Below are 14,711 nucleotides of genomic sequence, written 5' to 3' on the forward strand. Positions count from 1 at the left end.
TTTGAGGTTAACTTATTTGGCACATGTTTATTTACAAAAGGGAAGCAGTGTAAAGGATATATCATCAAAGAAATATTTGAGGGAAAAAAGGTAGATTACCTAGAGAGAAAAATGGAGAGCCATCCTGCACGATGCACTTGGCATTTGTGTAATGGCAGAGAAAGTTCCTTACCTTCTTTTTTTTACTTAAAAACAAAACCATGATAAGTGATAGTTTAATGAACTAAAGAGAATAGGAGTATGTTTAATTTCAAAGACAAAAGGCATTTAAATATTTACATTTTTAGTATGTGTCTAAATATAATGATTTTAGTATACAGAACATATTTGACAGATATGTTTTGGCAACACATTTATTTAGCAAAGATGATATTAAATTTACCTGTTAGAACTGAACAATCTTCAAATAAATAGACAAATATTGCTAGATCAGAACCAAGAATGTTGATGTTAAATGAAAAAACTAAAGGTCACTTGCATGATGGGTGAATCTTCAGTGGTAAATTTATAGGCAGATAAGAGTCATCCAGTTGAGTAACAGATAGGCTGAGATATATATTGCTGGTGAGATTATTTACACCAGTGAGCTCACAGATCCATTTGAATATTAATCTTTAAAGTTTTGCTTTAAAAGTTTTTCTTTTAAAACTCTTACCTTCCATCTTGGAATCAATACTGTGAATTGGTTCCAAGGCAGAAGAACAGTAAGGGCTAGGCAATGGGGGTTAAGGGACTTGTCCAGGGTCACATAGCTGGGAAGTGTCTGAGGTCAGAGTTGAACCCAGAACCGCCCATCTCTGCACCTGACTCTCAACCCACTGAACCACCCCGCTACCCCCTAAAGTTTAGTTTTTCACAAAAGCCCTATTTCAATGCATTATCATGAAATAGAAGTGACTGTTTTTTTTTTCTAATTTTTCTCAAGAGTTCCCTATACAAGATTTATATTCCAGTTATCTTTTTAGGACAAATTCTATTTTTCTTTTACTCAAGGCATGAACCAATGTGTTATAATCTATATGAAAATCTCTCCTTCCCACCTCTCCTTCCATTTCATAGAAGAACTTCACAAATCACTAACTGTTAATGATTCAAACCACCCATAAGATATAAGAGTTGGGAATTTTAATCCAGAGAAAAAGAGCACTTATTAATCATTTTTTCTTTCTCTTACAGAAAATTATCCTAACTGTGAGGGAATGCCCCCAATTATTCCTTAGGTTTGTATTTGCATTGCAACAAAATTTAATTACCTAAACAAAGGCAATTCAATTCTATAAAATTCATTTAGACTTCTACTTACAGAGAATTGGAGGAGACATAGGTAAGACTAAGTTCTTGATCTCAAAGAAACCTACAATTTGGTAGGATTGGTTATTTATAGCTTTTGCTTAAAAGCTTCTTTTGGAACTTCATGCCTTTGGAAGAAACTATAAGGATAAAAACTAAATGACAGCCTTCTTTCCTCTGAAGCTGCATGTATGAAAGGTGTTGGTCCAAGACTTCTCATCTGACTAGATCCCAAACCTGACAATTCAGAGGCATTTAAGTTGTCTTGTTGAATGTTCTATAACCCAACTTTGAATCACTTTTGGTAAATAATGTTTTATTCTGATTTTTCAAGATTTAATTTTTCTTTTAGTGAAAAAAATGTGTTTTCTCTTCTTCAAATCCTACCAACATTGGAAATATAAAGAAAAAGATAAACAAAACCTTTGTGAAAATTATCAATAGGGGGCAGCTGAGTAGCTCAGTAGATTGAGAGCCAGGCCTAGAGATAGGATGTCCCAGGTTCAAATCTGACCTCAGACACTTCCCAGCTGTGTGACCCTGGGCACGTCACTTGACCCCCATTGCCTAGCCCTTACCACTCCTCTGCCTTGGAGCCAATACACAGTATTGATTCCAAGATGGAAGGTAAGGGTTTAAAAAAATATGAATAGTCAAGCAAAATGAACACCTGCGTTGGCTAATGTAACAAGGCATACTTTCTCAATTTTATGGCAGGACAGCATAATACTTGGAATTTTTTTGACCCTTTGTATTTTAAGGTATAATATTAGACCTGTTGCTATGGTTTAGCAGTCATAGCAGATTCATACTTTACTCATCTTAAGAATGTAGAATCAATAGGATATTCAGAAATAGTATTCATCAAGCTAAACTCTATAGTTTCCCAGGCTAGAAGGGAGCAGAAGTTATCTGTTTTAAGGTAAGGAACTGAATGAAATGATTTCTATGTAGTCTTCCCACATACACTAATTCTATGATTGCCAAAAGCAACTTTACCAAGAAGACTGAGAGAAAAGCCCTCTTAGAGAGAGGTCATTAGATGCTTTGATCTATTACTAAAACTTTAGCAATACCAGCAAAACAGTGAAGAAAAGGTTACATGAGATTATGGAAGGATTTTACTCACAATAGTCATGCAAAATAGATAGTGAAAATGTTATTGCCACCATTTCATAGCTGAGGAAACAGACTGAAATGTTACATGGCCTATCCATGGTCATTTCCATTAGAAATTATAATAGTAAATATTTAGGAAAGGTTTTAAATCTAGATCTCCTGGCGCCAACATTCTATACCCATTATGTTATTTATGCTGCCTACCAAGCCACTCTAGGGACACTGGGTGGGTCAGATGACAATTTGAAGTCCTTTTCACCTCAATGAATCTGTGAATACTTATTTCTCCAAAAATGGAGAATGGTATCCAAAAATCTTCTATTTTTTTCAGTGCTGTATTAAAGTTTTATAACCTTTTGGGGGCACTTTTTCTCTTGTTATCCTTTTATCACTGGATTTACACAAATTTTTTTAATGAGGGAGCTGCAGTTTTGACACTGCCTCATATGAAATAATGAGCATACTCAGAGGCTGCCTAAAGAAAAAGAACTTGAGAAAAATAAAGCCTTGTCTTCTGAAAGTGATGAATAGACCGCAGGGTAAGGGTCCCTAGATTTCAAATAAGTGTTAATTTCTTTGATTCAATCTTTCTAAATTTTATGGATTGAAATTCTGACAATTCTACTAACAGTACACCACTACCTTTAAGAAAATATTTTACCAGAGGAAATAAAATTGAAATGTATGTATGTAAAGAAATGAGGAAGTAGTTTGTGTTTGAGTGTTCAATAATTAACAGATTTCTATTTGGAATTATTATTCTTCACATGGCCTCTTTATGTTAGCTTCTTAATTTAACACAACTATTTCATTAAGTTTGTCAAATAGTTGTTAGCTTCATAGAGAAGTCAGATTTAAATTGAGACTACAGAAATTATTTGGGTGTTATAGCTATGTGTTCCATATCAGTAATTACCCTTATTTTAATGTGTTGGACAGTCAGGTAGTACAGAGGATAGTGTGCTGTGTGTCTAGAATCAAGAATGCTTTTTATTAGCTGTGTGACCCTGGGCAAATCACTTAACCCTGTTTGCCTCAGTTTCTCATCTATTTAAAAAACTGGAGAAGGAAATGGCAAACCATTTCAACGTTGTTGCCAAGGAAACCACAAATGGGGTCATAAAGAGTCAGACATGACTGAAACGATAATTGGTAGGGTTGTATTTAAAAATATGCTAAGCTGGGCTCCTGTTGATCGTTCCAGGATTACTTCTCATTAGTCCCCTTTGCATGCTGTTTCAGCCAATCTAGTCTTGTCATTTCCTGAATTTGACTTTTTATTTCCTTCCTTCATATCTTTGGACTGGTTATATCCCATACCTGGAATACATTCTCTCCACACCTCTGCCTCCTTAGAATTCCCAGCATCCTTCTAAGCTCCCAGTTAATGGAGATAGCTGTCTCCTCAAATGATAATACATTACATACATTGCATTTTATTACATGCATATACTTAGTTATTGAACTTTATATATTTTATATCCAGTGTAGGAACTAGCTCTTACCAGCTTGAGCTGATTGCTAAATTCTTTGTGTGCATATTTACATCTCAAGAAATGGTCATTTATCAATTGGTAGATACCCACAAATTCATTGTTTTATTGATTGTCTGGGCTTAAGAAAGTGATGGAGAATATCCTAAAAATATGGATTGAATTCAAAAGTGTGGTCTGTCTTTCTGAGCTATTGCTGTTAAACATTTACCAGCACACACCTGGTTATATACCACAGTAGAATATAAGACTCTGAGAACAGAAGTTGTATTGGGAAATTCTGAGCCAAAATAGACTGCATAGAACATCTGTGTGTATTTAAACTGCTCTTAGTGCTATTGATGTCCTGCATTCATATGTATATAATCCATTTTTAAAGAAGAAAAAACTGTTGGAATCCCAGAACAATTAGTTAATTGGTGATTATATTTTTTAGTACCTTAGGGAAATTTTGATCTCAGATATCAGAAAATCAGGATACTTCAGAGGAAGCTACCTTAATTCAATTTTATAATTTTATTAAAATATGAAGAAAGCAAATTGACTTTCAATAACTGCAATAAAAAGGAGTTCAAAGTGTGAAATGATAGTTTGTGGTCTTAATCAAAATGAACATCCAATGAGATATACTTTTTAAACATAGCTCAAAATAGAATCAGAACTTGGTTGCCTTGGAAAATGTTTCTATAGTTGCAAGGACACATTTCTGGAAATGAATGAACAGAAAGTAAACATAGCCATTTGGCTATGGTGACACAATTTTGGTAGACTTGATTTTTGACCTTCATCCAAAGAGAAGTTGATTCTCCTTAACTTCTCTTTTGTGTGTGGGAAGGAGATCAACTGTGCTACTAGATTTGGCATGAGAAACCTTTGACCTGATGTCAGAAATTTGGGCCAATGAAATGCCTCATTGTTGGTAAAAAAGCATTGTGAAAAAAATGGGACAATTGATAATTATCCTATGAGCAGTTCTAAGTGCAACACCTTTAAGTGGATCTTCTAAAATAGAAAACTTTCTTAATATCCAAATTTGGGGGCATTCCATTATATTTCCCCTTTAAAATTACTAGGAAATTAAGTAAGTTTGTTATTTTACACTTGGTAAATAGTTTCTCCTTAATTAGGTTTAACTCTTTATACTGATTGATGCCACATGGAATAAATTATTTTATCCAGTTGATATGATATATACTTTGATATGCATCTCTCAAGATAATTATCATTTGAACAGTGATTGACTTATGAAACATTTGAAAACCAAAACATTGTTAATATTTAGTTTGTTAGCAGAATAATTATTTAGAATTTTGTGGGTAGGATGGGAAATTTAGATACAAATAATTAGGAGGAAAGAATAAAAGAAAATCTAATCTGAAAGACTAAATGTTCTTTATTGGTGAACATTCAGATATTAAAAATTGCTTCCAAAAGAATTTTGGCACTTAAGACATTGAAAATGGAAGTGGAAAAGAGCTCTAGAACCTATCCTATCAGGACCAAGATGAACTGACCTTTATAAGAAGGCAGGGGTGATGGAGAGGTTTGCAGAATTGCTGACTTAGGTTACACAACCTGCTTCTATTTCTATTCTTGGAATTCCCAAAATATCCACTTTTCATGAATAACTGAAATAAAACATTTAGTAGTCATAGCTAATATTCCATATATTTCCAGTGTGACAAATGAGGAACTATTTCATTCATTTCCTTAAGATTTTAGATTGACTGAAGAACATTTGCCTATACTTGACATATTTCAAAGAGGGATCAGGACAAAAATTAGTTTTCTTTCATTTGTCATTCAATAGTTTCATTGAGGCTCTGCTATGAGCTATCAGCAAGAACTCTACAAGTCATTTTATGCCACCACTCAGTTTCCTTATCTGTAAAATAAGGCATTTGGAGTAGATAGACTCAAAGAGGACTTGCAATTCTAAATTTGGGATCCCATTACATGCAAGGTCTGGGAGAGATATAAAGATGAAGATAGTATCTTTTTTCTTAAGCAGTTTACAGTCTAGTGTGTATATGTGTTAAGAGGGTTAAACTACATACAGAAATTTAGTATAAGTAAGAATATGATCTGTACTCTAGTCAGAAAAGAAATAAAAGCAAAGCATTATGGGAATAAGAGGTAGTAAGAGATGTCCTGTTTGAAGAGCTTCATTCATGAAGTAGTGGCACTCTGACTATTTCCTTGCCATATTTTTCCTGCCACAACACTTTCTGGACAGGTGTAACCTAACATCTGTCCTACGTGAAATCTCCTAGATTAGATCATATTCTATAGGACTTAACCATCTTAGCTACAGGATTCCTTCCATGGAGTCTGAATTTTCCCATCCAGCTGTTCTCCCAGTATTCATCTAAATTTCATCTTGAAACATCACATCAAAATTGAAACTTACTTCTTTAGTATTCCTTGCCCTTGAGGACTCTCTCTCTGACTGGAGACATTGGAGAGCTCCTTCAAGATCCTCCATTTATGGAGGGCATCCAGGGCTGTCCTCTTATCATTTGCTGCTGGTTTTGCTTCTGATGTAAGCATACCCCCACCCCAAGTATTCTCCCTTCTTCCCCCTTTCAACCTCTTTTTGTATATTCTCTTGCCCTGTTAGATTATGACTTTCTTGTGGGCCAGGACTGTCTTTTGCCTTTTTTTTTTGATTCTCCACTACAAATATCTGTCACATTGTTGGTTCTTAATAAATATTTATCTCTAACTGGCCAACATTCCCTTATATATGTTGTAAATAGTGCTTAGCACAGTGCCTAGAATAAAGCAATAAGTGCTAGTTGACTGATTATATTCCACATTAGAATGTCATCTCTGAGGTCAGGGGGCTGTCTCATTTTTTGTATGTCCCCAGTGATTAGCAAAGCTATTGGAATATAGAAACTGCATAATAAGTGCTTTTTCAATTATTCATTCATTGGAGATGGGGGTTTGTAGGCTGTATAGTATTTTAGCAGGCCAAGATCAGTGAATTGGTGTGGGGAGAGTTCATAAATGTGCCAGTGAATTCCTCTCTTGCTTGGTTTTTGATCACTTAACTTTGTGTTCCTTAGTTTCAATTTATATTAATTGTTCCTTTCACAATAAACAAATATACATTTATATATACATATATATTTCTGAGCACTCTGTTATTGGGCACAACTCAGTATATTAACTTCAAGTTAATTGTCTTGTTGTTATAATGTATATCATCAATCTCTTTTCCCCATAATTTCCATTAAGTAAGTGTTCTGGATATTTTTGGCATGCCACCGTCCCTAACTTTGACCTTTGTGATTAAGTAAACTTTGATGCTAATTTTTACCTAGTATTAACAATTCTAAATCCTATGCTTTCCAGGCCCACCATAGTGTCTTAATCTTTTTTTTTTGTGGTTCAAACTCTTTATTGCCTTTCACTTGGACTGTTGTGGTAGTCCCTAATTTTCCTCTGCCTTTGTTCTCTTTGTAGTCTCCTTTCCACAATCCATCTTGACTTTAGCCACTGGTTTAAAAGTATTAAAACATAATTCAAATTATGTAATTTCCTTGCTCAGAAACATTACATGGCTTTTTTTTTTGTTTTTTAAAATATATTCATAGTGTCTTAATCTTACTAGAGAAGTCATTTAGTATGTGTTGAATGATAGCACTGAAGGAATAAAGTATCTTCACAGACTTTAAGGTATCATGTGTATTATAATAATAATAAATAAATAAATAAATAAAAACTAACACTTATATAGCATTTAACTTCATGCTAAGCACTGTTAAGCATTTTACCATAATTATGTCATTTGACCTTCACAGTAATCCTGGGAGGTAGGTTCTATTTTTATCCTCATTTTACAGATGAGGAAATTGAGGCTAACAGGTTAAGTGGCTTTCCCAGGGTCACAAAGCTAGTAAGTGTCTGAAGCTTCATTTGAACTCAGGTCTTCCTGACTCTAGGCCCAGCACTCTATGGCCCACCATGCCACCTAGCTAGAAATGATTGTCAGTTGTGAGGACTGAAAAGAAAAACTATCTGACTCTCTGATCTTTTTTTTTTTTAACTTTATTAAAAGAAAAAAACCCACTGGAGTGTCCTAGCTGAAATTAATTAGACCCCACCCTTCCCCTCTTCTCTGAATCTTGTCTGATTCAAAGGTCCCTCCCAGGAGCAGGATTGGTCCTTATATAGACCAATTCCGTGCCTGGAAGTAGGGGGCGTGACCCTCACTAGCATGGGATTGGTCCAATTCAAGACCAATCCCATGCCAGTAAGCAGGGTATGGTCCCTCCTCCAGCATGGAACTGGTTCATTCAAGACCAATCCCATGCCAGGAAGTTGTGGGCAGGGACCTCTGAGGCACACTGGGATGCAGTCCTCTTCCAAATCCTCCCCACCACATAACATTTTGAAACCCACCCAATCATGGTTTCAATGCAGTGGTAGCTAAGTGCCGCCAGTGGGTCTGGAGTCAAAAGGACTGAGTTCGAATGTGCTGTCAGACACATCAGCTATCTGATTCTAGGTAAGTCACTTAATATGTATTTGCTTTAGGTTTCTCAACTGTAAAATGGGGATAATAGAAACACAATCATGCAGATTATTACGAAGCTCAAATGAAGTAACAATAGTAAATTGCTTAGCACACTGTCAGTCACGTAGTAGGTACTATGTAAATGCTTCTCTCTTCCCTTCAATGCAGTATTAGATTCCTTTGTAAGTCTGTATCAATAGAAGACTAGAAATCCTCAAAAATATGGAAGTAACATGTTTTGTTATGCTATTGGCAAAAACATCCCACTCTCTACCTAAGAATCAGTGAATTTTCTATCCCAAGAATCAATGAAATAAAGAACGAGTGTGAGAAAATCAATTACCTTTGTAAGAATGACTTCTCTTATCAAGATGGAGTCTTTCTGACGTGGTCATAGTTTGTTCTTCAAAATTCAAGCTAGTTCTTTTCTCTGTTCCTGAACCATAGTCCACTATTCTGGAGAAGAGAGGCTTTTGTTCATCATCAATGGATGAGATAAATGATGATGATCCACTTTTCTTCTCTTCAAAATGTTTCTTGGAACATTGATACCGTCTTGTGGTATCTACAGAGTCTCCAGGACCATGTGTACTAGTCCCCTTGCGAAAATCTATCAATAAGAAATCATTTTATACAGGATAATCAAATGGGTACAGTTTTGTTAGCAGCCTTTCCATCCAAATACTGTGTTATTGCTCACCTACATCTTTCACTGTTTTTACTTCAAAGAATTTTAGCAATAACCTTTTTAAGAAACCATCACTAAAATATATCTTTCTTGATTTTTCTGTAGGAAATGTGGATTTTATCATTCATTTTTAGGCTATAGTCTTCTCAAAAAAAAACCTTCAGGGGATATTAGGTCCTTGATTAAAGAGATTATTCCTTTCAAAATCAAAATATACCTTTTACCAGAGGTTTTTAAGATACTCTTTTTGATAGCAAAATTGTAGAAAACTCAAAGACTTGCATACCTAAGTCAATGAAATACTTAAGTCCCAAAGATCTGGTTCTTGGATCTAATTGTCTCAGAAGAAAAGAAGAGAAAAAATTGTCTCTACTTTCAAAATCTCAATCGCACAAGCTTTCATTATACTTGTGGTATATTGCTTGTGAGGCTTCACCCTTATAAAAGCCACTATGTTGGGTAGTGGTATCTCGGAAGTATAGACGGTAGATTTCAACCTCAGTTACATTTACAAAATCTCCTTGAAGTTCTTGATTTGGTGGACAGTTTGGCTGTGTTTTATGATGTGAAAAATATAAAACTTAAATACAGTAATTAGGATACTTTTTTTAACCTAATTACATTAAAGCCAGTAGTGCATATTGCCTGTTATAAATTGAAATGTCAAGATGATTCCAACCCTGAAGGTTGAGTTAAAACATATTTCAGCAGGAAAAACTCCAAGAGACAAATTCTGTGACTTGTTTCCATTAGTGTCCTGGGGAGACAGCATGATTTCCCATCTGGTTTCTGCTAATTACTAATCAACATAATTCCAGAATGCATAGCATTTTCTACAGAAATGGTTAAAAGTGTCCCCATATACTCTATGCCTTGTTGTTCCCTAACATTATGCTTAATTGCTTATTCATAGAAGACCAAACTAATTGATTTAGGACCATGCCACAGAAACTGTCAACAGAATCTTTCGTTCCCATATGGCAAAAGAAACTGTCAACAGAGCTATTTTTCTCTGTTATTTTAAATATCATAATTTCACCAAGAAAACAGCCCAGAGCTAAAATGGATTTGAGTTTAAAATTCTCTACATGGGAAAATTATTGTTATTAAGGAGTTAGTTCATGTTGTGCCACCTCAAGTTAAACACAGTGAAAACTGATCTTATTTCCCCCACTTAGGGCCTCCCACTTGCTTAGCCCTACTGTTCTCCTGACTTGGAATAGATACTGAGTTTTGATTCTTTCTTTTCCTTTTAAACTCTTACCTTCCATCTTAGAATAAATACTGTTTATTGGTTCCAATGAAGAAGAATGGTAAGGGCTAGGCAATGGGGGTTAAGTGACTTGCCCAAGGCCACAAAGCTAGGAAGTGTCTGAGGTTAGATTTGAACTCAGGACCTCCAATCTCTAACTTCACTGAGCCACCCAACTAGCCCCTTAAGAAAGAGAAGGTAAAGGTTTAAAAAAAAAGAATTCTTAGAGCCTGCTTAGACTCTAAGTCACCAAATAGGACAAGGTCAACCTTCTTGATATTCTCTGCTCTAAATTTGGGTACCAATCCAATAGACCATATCCCCATACCCCTTAAACCCTTTCATGAAGATTTTTCCCAAAAAAGGGAAAAAACTTCTTTGAATATAACACCAATTCTAATCAGTGTGGGCACATGCTTAATATCTGCATGTGTTTTCCCTTGAAAGCTGTTATACCATCACATCTATTTAGGGTTTTAGATCTTTGCACAGAGAATTTTATGTTGCTAGAGCAAAGGATAACAGATGGACATCTTGAGTGTTGAATGAGTACCAGAAATTGTTAAAGACCTAGAGAAAGGCCTACAGAATATTGAGGAGTTTCTATATACTTATGTGAGAACACAAACCAGAATTGTATAGCATAAAAGCCATGAATAAGCTGTGATCTTAATTATTGGATGTTGTACCTGATAAAATCTTTGAGATCAAACTTTTTCCATGTAATTTTAACTTGTAGCATGTAATAGAGTGCTTCACAAAACTCAATGATTATTTAACAAATGACTGAGAGAGGGAGGGGATGACCTCTACTTCAAAGATGTATTTATCTGAATGTACTCAGTGCTAGCTGGTTTAAGCTACATATCTACCAAGTATATTAGGAGTAATTCTCATCAGTTAACTCCTTCGTCAAATAGAATTGGCACTAGATCTGTGATTTCATTGGGATAGGCAACTCCCAGAAGAAGATATACCCTCCATCAATGTGCCTTGAGCCCTGGGCAGTGATGTGCCCAACATCATACTGTCAGACTGAGGCAAGACTTTAACTCATGTCTTATTTATTGGCTTGGAGGCCAGATGTCTCATTGTTCCATGCTGACTTTCAGTCAAACAGAGCCAGACAGATAGTCTGTGATGTATACATAGTCAAGGTCAAACAGATAGTCTAGAATCTCCAGTTAAAAGTTTTAATATAGTCACAGAAGTAAGATGTGCAGAGTGACTAGAACACATGTAGTTCTGTACTCCATGCCACTGATATAATCATAAGGGTTTTAGGTATGGGAGGGCATCCTATGTTAATTTTCCCATTGCTTTAACAGGAAAACAATTTTTCCTGTTATTGTATTTGATAAAGTAATAGCATCATTTGCCAATTTTCCTACTGGAGAAAATGATGATTCATCCAGGAATTAAAAAAAGAGAAAGGTTTCTATTTGACTCATATCTATAGTATTAAGAGAAAGTGTGGAATTGAACCTCTAGGTAACATCATTCAGTTTACCACAACTTCCACTCTCTTTTGTTTAAACTTTGTTGCTGAATTGAAATGGAATAGTTTCAAGCCAGAAGCTAGTTCTGACCCTTCTTCGGGCTCATGACCTTCTGGGTAAAAATGGTTTTGTGAATTCTTTATGAAGTTGTCTGGTCTCTCCACATTCTATTTTTCTTCACTCTTATTTGGAATGGAGTTTTTTTTAAACCCTCACTTTCTATCTTTGAATCAATACTTATTGGTCCTAAAGGCAGAAGAGCAGTAAGTAGGTAAGCATAATGCTTGGTTTTGAAGATGGGTTTTATAAGCATTTTACTTTTAGGTTTTATCCTGCTAACAATTTTCCATGTGTTTTCCAGTTAAGAATAGCTTAAAAATAAAATGATTTCATGACAAAAGTGTAACAAAAAATCACATTCTATCACACTTTTTAGTTTCATTTAGTTTATATGTTATTATTCTATGTAAACTAAGAGAAACAATGTGAAAATTCATTGTCTGTGACCTTGCCTTGTCTTTTGCTTGTTTTTCTTTTGATTAGGACTTTGACGTAACTGAACAAGGGGTAAAGCTGACCTCATGGATATATGGAATAGGTTATAATATTCACATAAAATTTGTTGTTCCTCTAACACACACCCTTGGAGAAGGAAATGGCAAACCACTCTACTATCCTTAAGGTTTTGTTTTTTTTTAATAAAAACCGTTACTCTTAGAATTAATACTGTGTATTGGTTCTGAGATGGAAGAGCAGTAAGGGATAGGCAATGGGAATTAAGTGACTTGCTCAGGGTCTTGTATCTAGAAAGTAGCTGAGGCCAGACTAGAACCCAGGACCCCCATTTTGAGGCCTGGTTCTCATTCCATTGAGTCACCTAGCTGCTCCCCCACTCTAGTGCCCTTGCCAAGAAAACTCCAAATGGGGTCATGAAGAATCAGACACGAATTAAAAGACTGAGCAACTACCCCAAAGCATACCCTTCCAGATTCCACATTAGAGATTGCATCCTTTCAGTTAAGTTGCTTCAAAATCACCCGTTAAAATATAAATGCTCATTCAAGGATGAATATATTGTGACTAATACCTACATGTGAATGAATTTCCAAGATTAGAAAGAACATGGCGGCATGATGTGGGGAGGAAAAATAGAGAGGGAGAGACTTAGATTAGGGGAAAGTAAAGAATATGGAGGGAAAGCAACAATGATAGGGGAAAACTCCTCCATAAAAGCATGAAAATGTGGAGCAAGAAGAAACATCAAAGTTAAACTTTATCTCCGCACTATTGCCTACAGATTAATCTGATTCAGAGATCTGGGCTTGAGCCTTCAAGATGCTTTTAAATTAATCTATTAATCAATTAACTAGCATTTATTAAGTATATCCAATGGGCCAGTCATTGCTGATGAAAAGAAAGGAAACAAACCCCAGTTCTTACCCTCAAGGAGCTCCCATCCCAATGAGGAAGACAAGGAGTAAACGATTACAACATGCAATATATACAAACAGTGCTGGAAGGTAATTTTAGGGAGGTGGGGGGAGAGGTATTTACTCCAAAGGCACTGGGCAAGGGACTGTGGTAGGACGTAGAGCTTGAGCTGAACCTTCAAAGAAGTCAGAGATTCTAAGAGTCAAGGATCTGAAGGGAGATCACTTTAGACATGGAAAATAGTACAGAGCTAAATAGATGGGTCAGTTCAAGGGATAGTATGTAAGCAGTATAACTGATCTACAGAGTGTGCAGAGGAAAGAAATAACCTAAGAATAGTGTAAAGGAGGAACTGAAATAGAGTATGTTAATCAGCTGTCAATGACTTAATTATTATCAGCAATGCAAGGATCAAGGACAACGCCAAGACACTCAAGTTGAAAAAGGCTGTCCAATCAAAGAAACTGATGGAGTTTGAATGCAGATTGAAGAATACCATTCTTCACTTTATTTCCTCTATGAATTTTTTTCTAGTGTGAACATGGAAAATATATTATATAATATATGTACAAGCTGTATCATATTACCTGCCATCTTGGAGAAGGGGGGGGAGGGAAGGAGAGAACATGGATAGAAAAATGTCAGAGAATGATTATTGAAAATTGTACCGATATGTTATCTGGGGAAAAAAAAGATTGTAAAGGTAGGCAGGAGTCATATTGTGAAGATACATAGCTGCCAGAAAAAGATTTTTATATTTTATTCTGGAGGTAATAGGAAACCTCCAGAGTTTATCTAGTGACTGTGTGTGGGTGTTACATAGTCAAAATGATTTAGGGAAATAATTTTGGCAGCTGTGTAGAGCACAGATAGGAGTGGAAAGAGACTTCTTTCTACTTTGAAGCATGAAGTCCAATTAGAGACTAGTGAGATGCCATAGGTGAGAAGCAGTGCGGGCAGTTATGTGGTACAGTGGATAGACTGCAAGGCCTGGAGTCAGGAAGACTAGAGTTCAAATTTGGCCTCATGCACTTACAAACCTTGTGGCATTGTTTGCCTCAGTTTCTTCTTATATAAAATGAGCTGGGGAATAAAATGGCAAACCAATCCAGTATCTTTGACATGAAAACCCCAAATGGAGTCACAAAGAGTTGTACATGACTAAAACAATTAAATTTTAACAATAATGAAAATGAGAAATATTCTACAAATTGAAATCTTCATCTTTTAAAATTCACAAGTGAATTATCACTTCAATTTTCATTTTTGAGTGAATAAGGAATCTTCTAATGGTTCTTTATTTTTTAAAATCAAATATAGTAATGGAAAACAGTTGTTCTGGTGTCAGTGCAGTGAGGAAATTAACAAGGGTGATAGCTGTGTAAATGGAGAAAAGGGCTTTTTTTTTGGTAAG

General features: G+C 35.5%; 1 protein-coding gene across 6 annotated transcripts in view; it reads right to left on the reverse strand.

Moving 5' to 3' along the window:
- KCNH7 (potassium voltage-gated channel subfamily H member 7) overlaps nt 1-14,711 on the reverse strand; it is a 629,307-nt gene that overhangs the window by 20,268 nt on the left and 594,328 nt on the right. For 5 of the 6 annotated variants that reach the window (XM_056793960.1, XM_056793959.1, XM_056793958.1 and 2 more), the window contains one exon: nt 8,771-9,037. The exons of the other annotated variant lie outside the window; for it this stretch is intronic. In XM_056793960.1, the coding sequence (XP_056649938.1) occupies nt 8,771-9,037 (267 nt within the window). The remainder of the gene's footprint in view (nt 1-8,770; nt 9,038-14,711) is intronic. 6 annotated transcript variants of the gene reach the window in all.

This window comes from Monodelphis domestica, chromosome 4 (assembly GCF_027887165.1).
Source record: "Monodelphis domestica isolate mMonDom1 chromosome 4, mMonDom1.pri, whole genome shotgun sequence".
Taxonomy (NCBI): Eukaryota; Metazoa; Chordata; class Mammalia; order Didelphimorphia; family Didelphidae; genus Monodelphis; species Monodelphis domestica.